This window comes from Geotrypetes seraphini, chromosome 8 (assembly GCF_902459505.1).
Source record: "Geotrypetes seraphini chromosome 8, aGeoSer1.1, whole genome shotgun sequence".
Lineage (NCBI taxonomy): Eukaryota > Metazoa > Chordata > Amphibia > Gymnophiona > Dermophiidae > Geotrypetes > Geotrypetes seraphini.
Genome location: NC_047091.1, coordinates 65,402,695 through 65,421,817, shown reverse-complemented (window position 1 = coordinate 65,421,817; position 19,123 = coordinate 65,402,695). Strand labels below are relative to the sequence as shown.

At 47.2% G+C, this 19,123-nt stretch overlaps 1 protein-coding gene across 10 annotated transcripts in view; it reads right to left on the bottom strand.

Annotated features, from left to right (window-relative positions):
• SLC29A2 (solute carrier family 29 member 2) overlaps positions 1–19,123 on the bottom strand; it is a 118,936-nt gene that overhangs the window by 18,708 nt on the left and 81,105 nt on the right. Inside the window, exon 13 of one of the 10 annotated variants that reach the window (XM_033955643.1) lies at positions 4,636–4,693. The exons of the other annotated variants lie outside the window; for them this stretch is intronic. Coding sequence (XP_033811534.1) covers positions 4,687–4,693 — 7 coding nt within the window. The 3' untranslated portion in view covers positions 4,636–4,686. Of the gene's footprint in view, positions 1–4,635; positions 4,694–19,123 lie in introns of those variants that run through there. 10 annotated transcript variants of the gene reach the window in all.

Genomic DNA, 19,123 nt, shown 5'->3' with positions numbered 1-19,123 from the left:
ATAACCCCTTCCCTGGACGGGGCTTTGATCAGCCAGTCGTCCAGGTAGGGGAATACCTGAAGGCCCTGGGAGCGTAAGGTAGCTGCGACCACCACGAGGCACTTGGTGAAGACCCGAGGTGACGATGCTAGGCCGAAGGGGAGGACACGGTATTGTAGGTGCCAGTCCCCTACCTGAAAACGCAAGGGTGCACTGGGACATGTGTGTACACCTCCTTCAGATCGAGAGAGCAGAGCCAGTCACCCTCGTCGATCAGGGGGTAGAGGGTCGGTAGGGAAAGCATCCGAAATTTTTCCCATACCAGAAATTTGTTGAGGCGTCTCAAGTCTAGTATTGGGCGTAGGTCTCCCGTTTTTTTCGGTACCAGGAAGTAACGGGAGTAGAAGCCCTTCCCCCGTTGGCCGGGGGGAACCTCCTCCACTGCTCTCAGGTGAAGCAGGTCTCGTGCTTCGGAGAGGAGTAGGGGTAGCTGCGTCCGGTTGGGAGGGCAATTCCTTGGGGGGTTGTCCGGAGGAATGGCCAGAAAGTTGAGAGTATCCTGATGAGATCACGCCAAGGACCCATGCGTCCGACGTGACTTGTTCCCAGCGAGGGTAAAAGGTTTTGAGGCGACCCCCGATGGGAACTATGGGACTATGGCGGAGGGGGCCCGCCCCCTTCCGCGTATCCCGTCAAAAAGACAGGGATGGTTTGGTAGTCGCAGGCGGTTGGGACTTGGGCAGAGCCCGATGGTGGGCTTGCGGGCGCCTGGGTGGAGGCCGTGAGAAGGCAGGAGTGGATTTTTGTGGGTAGCGGCGCGGAGGGGCCCTGTAAGGCCTGGACGCGGGCGGTTTAGGCTTTTGCCGGATGAGGGAGGCAAACGAGCGTTCGTGTTCGGAGAGGCGTTTTGTAGCCGCCTCGATAGTGTCATCGAACAGTTCTTTTCCCACGCAGGGGAGGTTAGCCAACCGGTCCTGTAAGTTGGGGTCCATGTCGACCAGGCGTAGCCAAGCTAGTCGGCGCATGGCGATAGCAAAGGCTGCCTCTCTGGAGGAAAGTTCGAAACCATCGTAGGCCGCATGGAATAGATGGAGGCGTAGGTTGGAGAGGGATTCCAAAAGCAGGCTAAACGCTCCTTGGCGGGGGGCCGGTAGGTCAGTCTCAAAGGCTCTCAGTAGTCCAATGAGGTGTTTGAGGTAGGATGTGAAGGTGAAAGTGTAGCTTTGCACCCTAGAGGCCATCATCGCATTTTGATATAGTCTCCTGCCGAACTTGTCTAGGGTTCGGCCTTCTCGGCCTGGGGGGACCGCCGCTGAGACCCGGGAGGGGTGAGCCTTTTTTAAGGAGGATTCTACTAACAGCGACTGGTGGGAGAGCTGTGGTTGTTCAAATCCCGGAAAGGGTACTGTACGGTACTTGGCCTCCATTTTGGAGGGCACGGCTGTGACCATATAGGGGGTCTCCAGGTTCCTGAAGAGAGCCTGTTGGAGTTTCGGGTTAGGCGGTAAGCGAAGGGACTCTCTGGGCAGTGATGGCATATCCAGTTCCGCTAGGTACTCTTTAGAGTATCTGGAGTCGGACTGGAGGTCTAAATTCAAAGCGTGGCCCATGTCCTGGACAAAGCGTGAGAAGGATGGGCGGGATGTTCCCGAGGCCCCGTGCGGGGTCGGTGAACGAGACCTCCGTCGGGTGGAGAAGGAAGGGGAGGCTTCCCTCGAGTATCGAGGTTCCTGCTCCGATCAAAGCTCCGAGACCGGGGAAGCACTGTGAAAGTGTTCCGGGGTCGTGGATCTCCGACGTCTCGAGGAGCCCCTCGGAGACGACGCCGGGGTTCGGGGTACCGATCGATGTCGAATCGGTGACCTCGACCCGGACTCCGTCGGTGAAAGCCCGAGACCTCGGGTCGGCGCCCCGGTCCGGGGGGGAGTTCGGAGGATGCGCGGGTTGGAGAGTGATAACTCTGCCACTCTCAGCGGTCCCGTACGAGGTGTAGGTGAACGGCCTCGTAGAGTGGGGGAACCCCGGGCCTTCTTGGAGGTGCGGCGGTTCGAGGTTTCTGTTGTTTTAGCATGACGTTTTGCCCCGCGGCGGTCTGTGGAGGGAGAGCGCCTCGGGCGTCTTGGCGAGGAGTCCGAGGAGGATGGGATGCGACGAAGCTTGCGCACTTTTCCCCGAGTTGGCTCGACGCGAGGCTCAGGCTGGTCTGGCACATGTGGGGTCGAGGTCGAGGCCGGTTGTAGCTGGGCCATTGCAGCGGACAGCTCCGACGAGATCATCGCTCGGAGTAGGTCCTGAAAGACGGGCACGGACAGCATCGAAGGCATGTCCACTGCCTCGGTGCACTCCACCGGGGGCGACCTCGTATCAGAGTATTCCCGTGTGGTGGAGGCACGGCCCGAAGGCTTGGAGGGCTTCGCCGGGGCTGTAAGCATGGGGCTTCCGCCATGCGTCGCTGGTGTCCCCGAGGCTGGTTTCTTCGCTGGTACAGAACCTGAAGAGGGAAGAGGGGACTTACCCGGAGCCGAGGCTTTCTGTTGTCCCGAGGACTTCGGATTCGAGTCTCGAGGCGATGCCAAGGTATTCGGGGCCGAGGTCAAGGCCGGGGCCGACCTCGAGGCCGAAGTAGAGGGTTGGTCTGGGGCGAAAAGATCCGCCATGCGGGCTTTTCTTCGACTGAGGGCCCGGTTCTGGAAAGTAGCGCACTGGGGGCAGGAGTCGGTTGGATGAGCGGCCCCCAGGCAGAGGATGCACCGGCGATGCGGGTCTGTGATGGAAAGAAGCCGCTCGCACCGGGTGCACTTTTTAAAGCCGGTCAAAGGCCGGGACATAGAATCGAAAGTGGCTGCGGCTCGAGTAGCCACGCAGCCACGGGGATCCGGAAGCCTCCGGGTCGGTCAAAAACGAAGCAGGAATCAAGTTGAAAAAGAAAATTTTGCGCACAGCGACTTAATCGAGAAAAAACAAGAAAAAATTGCGGTGCTAGAAGGCAGTTGGGGCAGAGCCTGAAAAAACACGACTTCTAGGCTCAGCGGAAAATTTTGAACTGGAGACCACGAGGGGATGCGCCCCCTAGTGGAGCAGGAAGGCACGCATGCGTGGAGCAGCAGAGCAAACTTAAATCTTCAATCAAGTTTGCTTGAAAATGCTTCCGCATCGGGGCTCCGTGGATGACGTCACCCACATGTGAGAATATCATGCCTGCTTGTCCTGGGATAATAGTACTAATTGTAATACCAAATATTCCTTATGCAGGTCGGGAATATAAAGTCTCTGCTTATGCAGATGATATTTTGATTCATTTGAGGAATCCTGAGTCGACCATTCCACATTTACTGGAATTGATAGATTTGGAAAATTCTCGGGTTACAAAATAAATTGGAGTAAATCAGAGGTTCTTCCATTAAATTTACATTGTACAAAAAGATTATTTGATGTGTTTCCTTTTATTTGGAAGGAAGATGGTGTAAAATATTTAGGTATTTGGATAAAAAGTACATTGGAAGAAACGATGGAAGTAAATGAAAAATCCTTATTGCTAAAGGTCACGGAAATGTGTGAGCAATGGAACCCTCTACATTTGTCTTGGTGGGGGAGAGTTCAAACGGTCAAGATGATGATTCTGCCTGTGGTTTGTTACCAAATGGGTATGTTGCCGGTTTATTTTGAATGGTCCTTTTACAAAAAGTTAAATAGTATTCTGACAAAATCTATTTGGCTGGGGAAAATGCGAGAATTGCTCTAGTATCGTTACAAAAACCAATTGTGGAGGGTGGGGTAAATTTTCCCAATTTTTATAGGTATTAATCAAGCCTATATAATGCTGAACTCATGGAACAACTTTCATAATGGCTATATCTTGAATGGAAAATGATGTCCCCTATGCGACTATCCCATGTACTATGTATCGGATTACCTAGATATGTTAGGGACAACATAATTTTATTGGATATATGGAAAACAATTAAATTTATTGATAAACTAACAGATGTTCCTATAATGAAATCTACTTTACAGTTCTTATGGTTAAACTCCAAGATAGAGAATGACACGGTGACAAAATTCATCACCGTCCCCGTGGATAACCGCGGGAAATAATCCCATGTCATTTTCTAGTATCTATTTCAACCTCAGTCCTTCTACACCAGCATTCTTCAAAGCAAAGCTTGCAGGTTAGTGGTTGTGCCCAATTATACTCTGATTCTTCCCTCTCTCCTTAAAGAATGACATGAAGATGATTTCCCGCGGTTATCCGCAGGGACGGGAACGGTGATGAATTTTGTCACCATGTCATTTTCTGCTCCAAGATTCAAATAGGCAGTGCTGAGATCACCTGGAAGCATTGGATGCAGACAGGAATTTGGACATTGGATGATGTTATATCTAATGAGAAACTGCTTGATTTTTCACAGCTGCAACAATCATTTGGTATTTTAAAGACTGAATATTATAGGTGGTTGCAGTTGAAGCAGGCTATTCAGAGTGGGTTCCCTGAATGGAAGAACTTAAAATTATTATAGCTTGCAGATCCTTTGCTACCAGACAGATTTAGTAGGGCATCAAGCCGCCCAGTGGTATAAATTGATTTCTGAATTTTTAAATAAGAAGCCAAAAAATAGTCTTAGAGATATTTGGAGCATCAAGATAAAGCAGTATATTTCTGTGTCTCGTTGGCCACGAATTTGGACTTGGAGGTTGAAATGTACAGCATCAGCATCTATGAGACAAACATGGTTATTTTTATTACATAGAATTTTTTGGACTCCAGTTCGATTACAAAAAAATAGATAATTCTAAATCTAATAGATGTTGGCATTGTCATATTGATATAGGGACTTTGGATCATCTGATATATTTTTGTCCATTGATACTTAGTTTCTGGAAGTCAATTTGGGGACAAATAAATCTCATTCTTGAGTCATCTATTGCTTTAACCTATGAAGCTGTAATTTGTGGTACGTTACTACATGTTAAGCCTACTTTAGATAAGTATAAAAGTCGCCTTCGACTGATCATACATAATTGGAAGAACCATGACAGGATTAATTACACTTTTTGGTGGGTAAATGTGTGTACCACATATAAATATGAAAAAATGACGGTGGAACGTTTGGGGAATAGTAAGTCCTTTAATGATGTATGGAGTCCATTGCCTACTTATGTTGCATTACAGTAAGGGTTATGCTTCTTTCTTTTTTATTAGATCTCCTTACACATCCAGGGAGGGTGGGTGGGGGGAGGGAAATGTACTTTGAGGAATTAAATTATTAAATTATAATATTGTAATCACATCATATGTATTATTGTATTAATAATTGAGATGAGGATGGGAGAAAACTGTTTATTGTAATAATTGTATAGTTAATAGTGTTTTATGCAATATTTCTGATTTATCAATTGTACTGCACTATCAAAGTTTGAAAATAATTAAAGATTTAAACAAAAATAATTGTAATACCATTTTTTCCATTCATTTTTCATCTACTGTATACACACAGTATAATCTTATTAACATAAAGGTTAACCACAAAATTAAACTACACAAAGCACACTGTATGCTTCTAAAAGTACTAATATATACAATCGAAACCCTAAGATTCAAGACTCTGCATGCAGTACAACCCCAGAGAACTAGAAACGAATGCATTTCTTCCTGAACAGTGCAAAATATACAGCAGATGTAAATTCTCAAATTTGACACAATTCAATCACTAAATTAAAAATAAAATCATGTCCACAACCTTTGTTGTCTGGTGATTTTGTTTTTCAAGCCATCTTTTCCCAGGCTCTGGCTGCACTTCCTTCTGTCTGTTCTCTTAATTGTGTATCCAGGACCACCTTTATCCATTTGCTGTTTTTCTCTCCTTCACTTTCTGCCATACATCCATCTTTAGCATACATCCAACTTTAGCATTAACTTTTAACATTCAACTTTATTCCATCTTTTCAAAATCTATCTACTTTTCCATGTTTTTCCTTTCGTTCAAGGAATGGAAAAGGTCAAAAATGGACAAAAACTGGAACAAGAACAGACAACATCAACACAGGTGCCATAAGGCAGTAAAAGGGGCCAAAAGGGACTATGAGGAAAAAATAGCCAAGGAGGCAAAGAACTTCAAGCCGTTCTTTTGATAAATTAAGGGGAAACGACCTGTGAAGGAAGCGGTGGGACCGTTTGATGACCATGGAATAAAGAGAGCACTAAAGGAGGACAAAGCAATCGCTGACAAACTGAACACATTTTTTGCGTCTGTATTTACCGAAGATTTACACAGCATACCGGAACCCATCAGGCTATATATTGGAAACAAAGACGGAAAGCTGACAGGATTGACGTTCAGTCTAGAGGAGGTGTGTAGACAGATTGATAGGCTTAAGAGTGATAAATCCCCAGGACCGGATGGACATCTATTCGAAGGTCATCAAGGAACTGAAAGGGACTATAGCTGAACTGCTTCAACTAATAGCCAATCTGTCGATCGAATCGGGAAAGATTCCAGAAGACTGGAAGGTGGCGAATGTTACGCTGATCTTCAAGAAAGGTTTGAGGGGAGATCCGGGAAACTACAGACCAGTGAGTCTGACTTTGGTACCGGGAAAGATGGTAGAGTCGCTGATAAAGGACCGCATCATTGATCACCTTGACGGACACGGGCTGATGAGAACCAGTCAGCACAGTTTTAGCAAAGGCAGATCATGTTTGACGAACTTGCTGCACTTCTTTGAGGGAGTAAACAGACAGCTAGACAAGGGCGACCTGGTAGACATTGTGTATCTGGATTTTCAGAAGGCGTTTGACAAGGTTCCTCATGAACGACTACTTCAAAAAATTGCGAGCCATGGAATCGAGGATGAAATACTCACATGGATTAAAAACTGGCTGGAGCAAATGAAACAGCAAGTGGGGGTAAATGGACAATACTCGGACTGGAAGAGCGTCACCAGTGGGGTTCAGTAGTGCTTGGACCCGTGCTCTTCAACATCTTTATCTGGACATTGGTACGAGTGAGGTTGATTAAATTTTCAGACAATACAAAGTTATTCAGAGTAGTGAAGGCTCGAGGAATAGCAATCAACATGGCAAATGAGGTTCAACGTGGATAAGTGTAAAGTGATGTATGTAGGTAACAAAAATCTCATGCACGAATACAGGATGTCTGGGGCGGTACTTGGAGAGACCTCCCAGGAAAGAGACTTGGAGTTATGATCGACAAGTCGATGAAGCCATCCTTGCAATGTGCAGCAGCAGTGAAAAGGGCGAACAGAATGCTAAGAATGACAAAGAAGGGGGATCACGAGCAGATCGGAGAGGGTTATCATGCCGCTGTACCGGGCCATGGTACGCCCTCACCTGGAGTACTGCATCCAGCACTGGTAGCTGTACATGAAAAAGGACATGGTACTACTCAAAAGGGTCCAGAGAAGAGCGACTATGATGGTTAAGGGGCTGGAGGAGTTGCCGTACAGCGAAAGATTAGAGAAACTGGGCCTCTTCTCCCTCGAAGAGGAGATTGAAAGGGGAACATAAGCAGTGCCTCTGTTGGGTCAGACCAGAGGTCCATCACGCCCAGCAGTCCGCTCACGCGATGGCCCATCAGGTCCAGGACCTGCATAGTAATACCCTTCAATCCCCTTTTCCTTCAGGAAATCATCCAATCCTCTATCTATACCCTTCAATCACCTTTTCCATCAGGAAATCATCCAATCCCTTCTTGAAACCCAGTAGAGTACTCTGTCGTATCACACCCTCTGGAAGCGCATTCCAGGTGTCCAGTACCCTTTGGGTGAAGAAGAACTTCCTAGCATTGGTTCTGAATCTGTCCCTCTTAATTTTTCCGAATGCCCTCTCGTTCTTGTCCCCTCTAAGCTTCCGCTTCGTCTAATCTTTCGGCATATGACAGGTTTTCCATACCCTTTATCAGTCGCGTCGCTCTCCTCTGAACCCTCTCAAGTATCACCATATCCTTCTTAAGGTACGACGACCAATATTGGAAGCAGTACTCCAGATGCAGGCGCACTATCGCCCGATATAACGGCAGGATAACTTCTTCCGTTCTGGTTGTAATACCTTTCTTGATTATACCTAGCATTCTGTTTGCCTTCTTTGAGGCCGCTGCGCACTGTGCCGACTGCTTCATTGTTTTGTCAACCAGTACCCTCAAGCCTTCTCTAGGCTATTTTCACCCATTACCAGCCCCATCGTATAGCTGTACTTTGGGTTTCTGTTTCCTATATGCAAGATTTTACATTTCTCTACATTAAACTTCAGCTGCCATTTATTTGCCCACTCTCCCAGTTTGTTCAGGTCCCTTTGTAAATCATCACAGTCCTCTTTATTCCTAACCTTACTAAAAAGTTTTGTGTCATCTGCGAATTTTATAACTTCAGCCCTGTTTCTAGGTCATTTATGAATACATTGAACAGCAGCGATCTGAGTACCGACCCCTGTGGAACACCACTCGTGACCCTTCTCCAGTCCGAGTAGTGGCCCTTCACTCCTACCCTTTGCTTCCTACCCACTACTTCCACTTCCTTTGCTCAGGTCCAGAGTGGCATTACCTCTCGTCGGTTCTCTGACAAGCTGCTCCATGAAGCAGTCCTGTATTGCCTCCAGGAATCCGGTTTCCCTAGCGCATTTTGAGTTTCCAAGACTCCAGTCTATCTCGGGATAGTTGAAGTCTCCCATAACAATGGTGTTACCGTTTTTGCATTCCTGCCTCATTTCGGCTTCCATTTCTTCATCGTTTTCTTCGGTTTGCCCAGGTGGACGATAGTATAGGCCCATCTTTCTCTCAGGCCCATTCCTTCTTGGTATTTTAACCCATAGCGACTCCAGTTTGTCGGTTGTTGCCACTGTGTCCACTCTGGTCGAGTGTATGTTATCCTTTATGTATAGGGCTATTCCTCCTCCTTTCTGGTCCGACCTATCTTTGCGATAGAGTTTGTACCCCAGTAGTACTATGTCCCATTTATTTCTCCATTCCACCATGTTTCAGAGATCCCAATGATGTCTAGGTTCTCTTTTATGGCCATGACTTCTAATTCTCCCATTTTGTTCCTTAGACTCCTTGCATTAGTATACATGCAATGTAAGTCCTGGTATTTTCTTGTCTTCTTTTCCTTTTCCAGTGCTACGTTCTTTTTATCATCCCTTTCTTGTCGTGCCAACTCTTGTTTTTTGCCCATTTTGTCTTCCCCCTGTGTTACGTTCTTCTTATCATCCTCTTGTTCCGTCAACTCTTGTTGTTTGCCCTTTGTGTCTCCCCAGCATTTTTTCCACTCAGTATCTTCTCGGGATACCTTCTTCTGAATCATCGACACCTGGTCGACTGTCGGCTTTTCCCTTCTTCTTAGTTTAAAGTCTGCTCTGTGCCTCTCCTGACGTTGCTTGCTAGAAGTCTAGTTCCTGCCGTGCTCAGGTGTAGTCTGTCCCTCCTGAAGAGCTTGTTCTTGATTGTAGTTCCGTCTGCCTCTTCACATCTGCCCTCGGTACCGGAAGGATCTCTGAAAACGCTATCTTCTGAGTCCTCATCTTCAACTTCCTTCCCAGAATCTTGAACTGTTCGATCAGTGCGTTCCTGCTGACATCATTTGTCCCGATATGGATCATCAATGCAGTCTCTTCTGTCTCTGCTCCTGCTAGGATCCTTTCAATTCTGTCGACGACATTTTTTGTTTTTGCTCCTGGGAGGCAGGTCACTAGCCGATCCTCTCTCCCTCCTGCTATGTGGCTATCCACTTAACTTAGGATTGAGTCTCCCACTAGGACTGCAAACCTTCCCTTCTTCAGTTTTCACTCCGGTCGCAGGTCTGTGTCCTCGGTGTGCTTTGTTGCTTCCTCTTCTAGGCACCGGCAAGACATTGCCTCCCCTTCTAGCGGAATTCTTCTATGGGCTTCTTCTTTGGAGTCAGATTGCTCTTTTCCTCTATTCCATGCGGATGTATCTTTGCCCTTCCTATGTTGTTCATGTTCTTGTTCTTCCACCCTCCTGTAGGCCTCTTCGATGAACTCCTCGAGCTCCCTGACTTGTTTCTCGATGTACTTCTCTCTCTCTCTCTGGGTCTTCAACTGTCCTGAGCGGGTCTTCTGCGATGCAAAGTCCCTCCAGTTCTTGAATCCTGAGCTTCAGTCGACTAATTTCCTTCTTCAAGCTTTTCAGCTCCTGACACCGACTGCATACATATGACTGCCTCCCTGAGGGGAGGTAATCGTACATATGGCAGTCCGTGCAGTACACTGGGAAGCTCATTCTCTGGATTCCCTCTGCTTCCATTGCTGTCCACCTATTTGGAGTACTCTCTATTAATGTACCGGTGCCTTTTTCTTGTGTGTTGTGTTCCTTCTGTGCTTGCCTCCCCCTTACCTTCTGTGTCTGCCGCTTCCTTACCTTGCTGTCCTTGGTTGTAGTGATTTTGCCCTTCTTGAGGCCCTTTGCAAAGGCGCTCTTGCTAAGGTGAGCGCCTTTGCCGCGCGCCAAACGGCAACATGCCGTTGGCTCCTCCCCTTTTAAGGGGGAGTTCGGCGCTGCCTCTGCCGACACGGTGGGGGTGGGCGGAGCTTACTCTCGCCGCTGCCCCGAGCTACCTGTTCCTCTCTGCCTTCTTTGGATCTTTCTTGGTTTTTCCCTTCTAGTAGCTTGTTCTCCCTTCCTCCTTCTCCTCGCTACTCCCTCTCCTCTTCTCTCCCGATGCTCGGCACCGCATGTGCCGCTTGGCTCCTCCCCTTTTAAGGAGGAGTTCGGCGCTGCCTCTGCCAACGTGGTGGGGGTGGGCGGAGCTTACTCTCGCCGCTGCACCGAGCTACCTGTTCCTCTCTGCCTTCTTCAGATCTTTCTTGGTTTTTCCCTTCTAGTAGCTTGTTCTCCCTTCCTCCTTCTCTTCGCTACTCCCTCTCCTCTTCTCTCCTGATGCTTGGGACATGATCAAAACATTCAAGGTACTGAAGGGAATAGAGTTAGTAGATAAGGGCAGGTTGTTCACCCTCTTCAAGTTAGGGAGAACGAGAGGGCACCCTCTAAAATTGAAAGGGCATAGATGCCGTACGAACATAAGGAAGTTCTTCTTCACCCAGAGAGTGGTGGAAAATTGGAACGCTCTGCCGGAGTCTGTCATAGGGGAAAACACCCTCCAGCGATTCAAGACAAAGTTAGAGAAGTTCCTGCTGAACCAGAACATACGCAGGTAGGGCTATTCTCAGTGATCAAGTTCTCAACTGGTTTACTTCATATCTCACTAACCGTACTTCTTTAGTTAGATTCAATAATGAATACTCTAACTCTTACTCCACATCCTTTGGAATTCCTCAAGGATCAATTTTATCACCTCTTTTATTTAATATCTTTCTTTCTCCATTATTGAGTCTTTGCCAGTCAGTTGGTTTTACCTCTTTTTCATATGCAGATGATATCCAATTAATGCACCCTTTTGACCCCGAAAATCATGAAGACATTATGTCCATAAATAAAAAACTTGAAATAGTTCAAAACTGGCTCAACACGAACAAATTAGCGTTAAATATCAAAAAAACAAAAACCATGATTTTTAACTGGAAAAATGACATAATCCTTAAAATGCCATTCGTTCTTAATAATAACACTATAGAAACTGTCCCCAATTTAAAAATTTTAGGGGTATAATTGACGATAAATTGATATTCCACGATCATATTAGTAATATAGTCAAATCTTGCTTTTATAAACTACGATTAATAAGATCAATCGCCAAATTTCTTGAGCCTAAATCGCGTAACATTCTGATCCACTCACTAGTTATAGCTAAAATAGATTACTGTAACTCCTTATTACTCAACATCTCTCAAAAAGAAAAACGACGTCTTCAAATCATTCAAAATACTGCCATTAAATTGATCTATAACACTAAGAAATATGATCATGTTACACCACTATTTATTGATGCTCATTGGCTTCCTATCAGCCATCGCATTCTATTTAAGGTCATGCTGCTTATATTTAAAACCCTAGCCCACAACGAACCTCAGTTTATAGCAAGAATGTTAATTCCTCATAATCCCGTACGCTCACTCAGATCAGATATGTTTTCTGTTATGGGCCCACAATGGTGGAACTCTCTGCCACAACATATTAAAAATGAAAAAGATCTTCTTGCTTTTAAAAAATCCTTAAAAACACACCTTTTTAAAGATACTTTTAATACTCAATATTAATATTTTTATTTTGTAATTTTTTATCTACCCCCGTTTCCTTCTGTTTTTTCCATATGTTTTTCTCGATATAACAGATGTAACCTTTGCCCTTCTTCCCTCCCCAGTTCAAGTCTGTCTTGTCATAAATTTGATCTTAACGAATTTTTAATTTGTTTCTTTATAATCTTATCCCTTTTTTACTTGTGTACATCGCTTTGTAAACAGATTCAGCGATACATCAAATATTAATAAACCTTGAACCTTAATAATAAACCTTAGTTAGGGCGCTGGTCTTTGACCAGATGGCAGCCGCGTGAGCGGACTGCTGGGCATGATGGACCCCGGGTCTGACCCAGCAGCGGCAATTCTTATGTTCCATATATCCATGTGCACCATCTCCTCCCTCTTTCTTCTCCCCTATTCCCATCTATCCATAAGAAGCATTTCTTCTTATCTCTTCCCTGCCGCACCCATTGCTGTGCACCATCTCCTCCCTCTGTCTCCCCTTCCCCTCCATCCCTGTGCATCATCTCATCCCTCTCCCATGGTCAGACAACTCTGTCTTCCCCCTTATATGGTCTGGCATCTTTCTCCTCTCCCCTCCCTCTTTCAGAGGTCTAGCATCTCCTCTCCTTTCTGCAGTCTGGCATCTCTCTCTCCCCTCCTTCCCTTCCATTCCGTGGTCTGGCATCTCTCTCTCTCTCCTTCCCATTCCAGTAGTCTGACATCTCTCTCTTCCCCATGCATCTCTACCTCACTCCTCTCCCACTACCATGTCCAATAATTCTCTCTCCCTCCTTCTCTCTACCCAACAATTCTCCTCTTTCTTCATCTCAAGTGCATCCCTCTTTCAGACACACAATTCTCCCTTTCTATTCCCTCCCTCGCCTCAGCATCTCTCTCTCACTCTCTCCATTCTTCCATTCTATGGCTCATGCTCCCCGCTTTCCTTCCCTTCATTCTATGTCCCAAGTTCTTGCCTCCCTCCCTCCCTTCTATCATTTGTCCGAAGTTTGTGCTCCCTCTTTTTCAAGTCCCAACACGCCCCTCTCCCTCCCTCCATTCTGTGCCTCAACTAGGTGCCTCCCTCTGCGGGTATTTACCTTCTGGCCAGCTCCCTCCTCCTCACTGCCGCAGTTGTTTCGGTGCACAAAGCCATGGGTGGTGGTTCCTACATGCGTCCTGCGCCTGAACTGGAAGCTTTCTCTCTGACGTTGGCTTCCAAATGAGGCACGGGATGCGCGAGGAGCCACCACCCGTGGCTTTGTGCACAGAAACGACTGTGTCAGTGAGAAGGAGGGAGCTGGCCTGAAGGTAAAACATCCAAGGGCAGCAATGAAGGAAAAGCTGCATCGCCCTCAAGTCACTGTGGGCTGCATAAAATGATCAGGCAAGCCAGATTCACCCTGTGGGCCTTTTTGTTTGATGAATGTGCCCTAAAGCACAGTTACTTACCGTAACAGGTGTTATCCAGGGACAGCAGGCAGATATTCTTGACTGATGGGTGACGGCACCGACGGAGCCCCGGTACGGACAATTTTAGAGTGATTGCACTCTAAGAACTTTAGAAAGTTCTAGCTAGGCCGCACCGCGCGTGCGCGAGTGCCTTCCCGCCCGACAGAGGCGCGCAGTCCCCAGTTAGGATAAGCCAGCTAAGAAGCCAACCCGGGGAGGTGGGAGGGACGCAAGAATATCTGCCTGCTGTCCCTGGATAACACCTGTTACGGTAAGTAACTGTGCTTTATCCCAGGACAAGCAGCAGCATATTCTTGACTGATGGGTGACCTCCAAGCTAACAAAAAGAGGGATGGAGGGAAGGTTGGCCATTAGGAAAACAAATTTTGTAAAACAGATTGGCCGAAGTGTCCATCCCGTCTGGAGAATGCATCCAGACAATAGTGAGATGTAAAAGTATGAACTGAGGACCAAGTAGCAGCCTTGCAGATTTCCTCAATAGGAGTGGAACGGAGGAAAGCTACAGACGCTGCCATAGCTCTAATCTTGTGGCCCGTGACAGAACCTTCCAGTGTCAGGCCCGACTGAGCATAACAGAATGAAACGCAAGCAGCAAGCCAATTGGACAGGGTGCGTTTAGATACAGGATGACCCAACTTGTTAGGATCAAAGGACAAAAACAGTTGAGGAGATGATCTGTGAGGTTTGGTGCGATCAAGATAGTAAGCCAGAGCACGTTTACAATCCAAGGTATGCAAAGTCTGTTCACCTGGATTAGAATGAGGCTTTGGGAAAAAAACAGGTAGAACGATGGATTGGTTAAGATGAAACTCAGACACAACCTTAGGAAGGAATTTCGGATGTGTACGGAGGACGACCTTATCATGGTGAAAAACAGTGAAAGGTGGATCAGCCACCAGTGCATGGAGCTCACTGACCCTCCTGGCAGAAGTGAGAGCTATAAGAAAGACCACTTTCCAAGTTAGAAATTTAAAATGCGTTGTGGCCAAAGGCTCGAAAGGAGGCTTCATTAACGCAGAAAGAACCACATTAAGATCCCATACAACAGGAGGGGCCTTAAGAGGTGGCTTCACATTGAAAAGACCCTTCATGAACCTTGAAACTAAGGGATGAGCTGAGAGGGGTTTTCCATGAATCGGCTCATGAAAAGCTGCAATAGCACTAAGGTGAACTCTTATCAAAGAGGATTTAAGACCAGAGTCAGATAAGGACAAAAGATAGTCCAACACCAGTCCCACTGCTGAAGACATGGGATTATGGTGATGTAACAGGCACCAGGAAGAAAACCGAGACCACTTTTGTTGGTAACATTGAAGAGTAGACGGTTTCCTGGAGGCATCAATAATAGAACGGACAGGCTGAGAAAGGAGAGCGTGAGCCGAAGTCAGCCCGAGAGATACCAAGCTGTCAGGTGCAGAGACTGTAAGTTGGGATGAAGCAGTGTTTGCTGATTCTGTGTAAGCAGTGAAGGAAACAGAGGAAGAGGTATGGGTTCCCTGGAACTGAGTTGAAGTAGAAGGGAAAACCAATGCTGTCTGGGCCACCGTGGAGCGATGAGAATCATGGTGGCTTGTTCCCTCTTGAGCTTGAATAAGGTGCGCAGCATGAGCGGAAGAGGAGGGAATGCATAAAGGAAGAGATTGGTCCAATCTAGGAGAAATGCATCGGGTTCCAGACGGTGAGGAGAGTAAAGTCTGGAGCAAAACAGGGGCAGTTGATGGTTGTGGGGAGCTGCAAAAAGATCCACTTGAGGTGTGCCCCATTGAGAGAAAATGGACTGGAGAGTCGAAGGGTCGAGAGTCCATTCGTGAGGTTGAAGAATTCTGCTGAGATTGTCTGCTAAGCAATTCTGTTCCCTTGGATGTAGACTGCCTTCAGGAATAAGTGACGAGCAGTCGCCCAGGTCCAAATCTTTTGAGCTTCCTGACATAAGGGACGGGATCCCGTCCCTCCCTGTTTGTTGATGTAGTACATTGCAACTTGGTTGTCTGTGCAAATGAGAAGAACCTGAGGAAAAAGGAGATGTTGGAAAGCTTTGAGGGTGTAAAACATCGCTCTGAGTTCCAGGAAATTGATGTGGTGTTTCTTTTCCTGGGTGGTCCAAAATCCCTGAGTTTGGAACTCGTTCAAGTGAGCTCCCCAAGCATAGGGGGAGGAATCCGTGGTGATGACCAGTTGATGAGGAGGTAAATGGAACAGTAGACCTCTGGATAGATTTGATGATTTCAACCACCAAAGAAGCGACTGTCGAAGAGACGAGGTCACAGATATGTGTTGTGAACAAGGATCCGTCGCTTGTGACCACTGAGTCGCTAGGGTCCATTGAGGAGTACGCAGGTGGAGACGTGCGAAGGGAGTGACATGTACTGTGGAGGCCATGTGTCCCAAGAGCACCATCATGTGATTCGCAGAGATGGAAGGTTGCTGGAACACCTGCTGACAGAGATGAAGGATGGTGTGAAGGCGGTTTGGAGGAAGAAAAGCCCTCATCTGAACAGTATCCAGAATGGCTCCAATGAATTGAAGTCGCTGAGTTGGAATGAGGTGCGACTTGGGTAGATTGATTTCGAACCCCAACAGTCGAAGGAAGCAAATGGTCTGATCCGTGGCTTTGTGAACGGACTGAGGAGAAAGAGCCTTGATGAGCCAGTCGTCCAGGTAAGGGAAGACTTGAAAGTTGTGGGAGCGGAGATAAGCTGCGACCACAATCAGACATTTGGTGAATACCCTGGGCGAGGAGGCTAGGCCGAAGGGTAGCACCTTGTATTGGTAATGATGTTGATTGACAAGAAAGCGAAGATATTGTCTGGACATCAGATGAATTGGAACGTGAGTATACGCCTCCTTGAGATCGAGGGAACATAGCCAGTCTTCCTGAGAAAGAAGAGGGTATAGGGTGGCAAGAGATAACATCTTGAACTTCTCCTTGACCAGACATTTGTTGAGATCCCTGAGATCTAATATTGGTCTGAGATCTCCGGTCTTTTTGGGTACAAGAAAGTACCGGGAGTAAAATCCCAGGCCTTGCTGGTCCAGAGGAACTGGTTCGATGGCATTGAGAAGAAGGAGGGAGTGAACCTCCTGAGCGAGGAGGAGGGATTGAGCCTTGTTGGAAGCAGACTCTTTTGGCAGACTTAGAGGTGGAGGAGTCTGAAAATGTAGGGAGTAGCCGTGGGCGATGATAGCAAGTACCCACTGGTCGGAGGTGATTGCTTCCCATCGAGATAGAAAAACTTGTAGTCGACCTCCTATGGGCTGAGGTAGAGGACACGAGGGAGGAAGACTGGCAATGTCCTGGAGAAAGGAGTCAAAAGGGCTGTGTCGACTTAGGTTGAGTAGCCGGTTTGACAGCAGGCTGCTGTTGCTAACGAGCCTGTTGTAGCTGCTGACGCTGTCTGCGAGGTTGAGGAGGATGAGGCTGAGCCGGTCGAGCAGAAAACCTCCTTTGATATGAAGGTTGTTGCCTGAATGGACGAGGAGGAGGAGGTTTCTTCTTGTTTTTCAACAAGGTGTCCCATCTAGTTTCATGGGCGGAGAGCTTTTGTGTGGTGGTATCCATGGACTCCCCAAACAGCTCATCCCCTAGGCAAGGAGCATTGGCAAGCCGGTCCTGATGGTTTACGTCCAGTTCTGAGGCCCGTAGCCATGCCAACCTTCTCATTGCTACAGAGATAGCAGTAGCTCGAGATGTCAGTTCAAAAGTATCATAAATAGAACGGACCATAAACTTCCTGAGTTGCAGAAGACTAGAGGTACATTGCTGAAAAGCAGGAAGTTTACGGTCCGGAATATACTTTTGAAAAGAGGTCACCTGTTGAATGAGGTGCTTCAGGTAAAACGAGAAGTGGAAAGCGTAATTACTCGAACGGTTGGCCAGCATGGCATTTTGGTAAAGACGCTTTCCAAATTTGTCCATGGCCTTTCCTTCCCTACCAGGAGGGACAGAGGCATACATACTGGCTCCTGCAGTCTTCTTTAGGGTTGACTCTACCAACAGGGATTCATGGGGAAGTTGGGGTTTGTCAAATCCAGGAATTGGAATCACTTTATATAGAGATTCTAGTTTTCTTGGGGCTCCTGGGATTGTCAAAGGAGTTTCAAGATTCTTATAAAAAGTTTCCCTCAAGATGTCATGGAGGGGTAACTTTAAAAACTCTTTAAGAGGTTGGTCAAAATCCAAGGCATCCAAAAATGCCTTGGATTTTTTAGAGTCAGACTCTAAAGGAATAGACAGGGTGTCTGACATCTCCTTTAAAAATTTTGTGAAGGAGGAGTGCTCTGGCTTAGCAGTAGTATCCTGCACCGATGGTTCCTCCTCATCAGATGTGTAATCCTCCTCGGTACCGAGGGGATCATCCGAATCGTCCCACAAGTCAGGGTCCCGTACCGATTGTAAACGGCCCTGGGAAAGTGGAGTCGAAGTATCAGCATGTTTAGTCTTGCGTACCGATTTACCAGACCGAGTGGAGACGGTACCAGGGGAATGTAGTACGGTACGGGGTTCAGAGAACGGTACCGATTCCGACCCCGTAGGAATAGCACGCCGTTTTGGTTCTGCTGACAGAACAGGCATGGACAAAGATTTATGTGGTGCCGAAACAGTCGATGCCAATAACAGAGGCTGTTCGACAGACGGCACCGAAGGCTCAGTCGGTACCGACACTGGAAGGTTCGGAGACAATAGAGCCGGGAGCAACTGTTGGAGTTGCTGCTGAAGCTGGACCTGGAGGATAGAGGCAATGCGCTCATCCAACGTTGGTCCAGATGGCACCGGTACCGGTTTTTTCTTGCTCGGTACCTTCGGTGCCGCTCGACGCTCGGGTGAAGTCGATGCCGATGAAGAGGCCGAGACTTCAATGGGAGCGGAGCGTTTACAGGGCCGGCGCTCAGTCTGCAGGACTTGGCTCACTGCATGCTCGACTGGCTGGCCTAGAACAGTAGGGGAAGGCTTCTTAGCCGGCTTACCTACAGGAGTCGACACCGACGATGGATCTGGCGGTGCCGAGGTAGTCGGAGTCGATTTGGAGGAAGTTGTCGACGTCGATACCGGTGCAACTTCCATAGCAGTACCGAAAAGGATCCGCTGCTGAATTTGTCGATTTTTTAAAGTTCTTTTTTGTAAAGAACTACAGCGGGTGCAGGTTTCAGCCCTATGGTCCGGACCCAGACACTGGAGGCACCACTTGTGTGGGTCGGAAAGGGAGATAGGGCGTGCACACCGCTGACACTTTTTGAAACCCGGTGACGGGGGCATGAAGGGAAATACTGCTGTAGCAAAATCGAAGCCCGAGGCTTCGATGGTGCCAACAGGCCCCGCCGGGTCAGATTCGACAAAAAAAAAATGAAAAATAAGAATTTTTTTTTTTTTTTTTACACAAAAGGTAAAAAAGAAGGAAAGAAATAAAATATGAAGAGAAAAATACGCGCGAGCGGGAAGGCAAGTGAAATAGAAAAAAACTTCCAACAGCCGTTGGAAACACGCGTCTTCTTAGCTCCGCGGAATTAAGA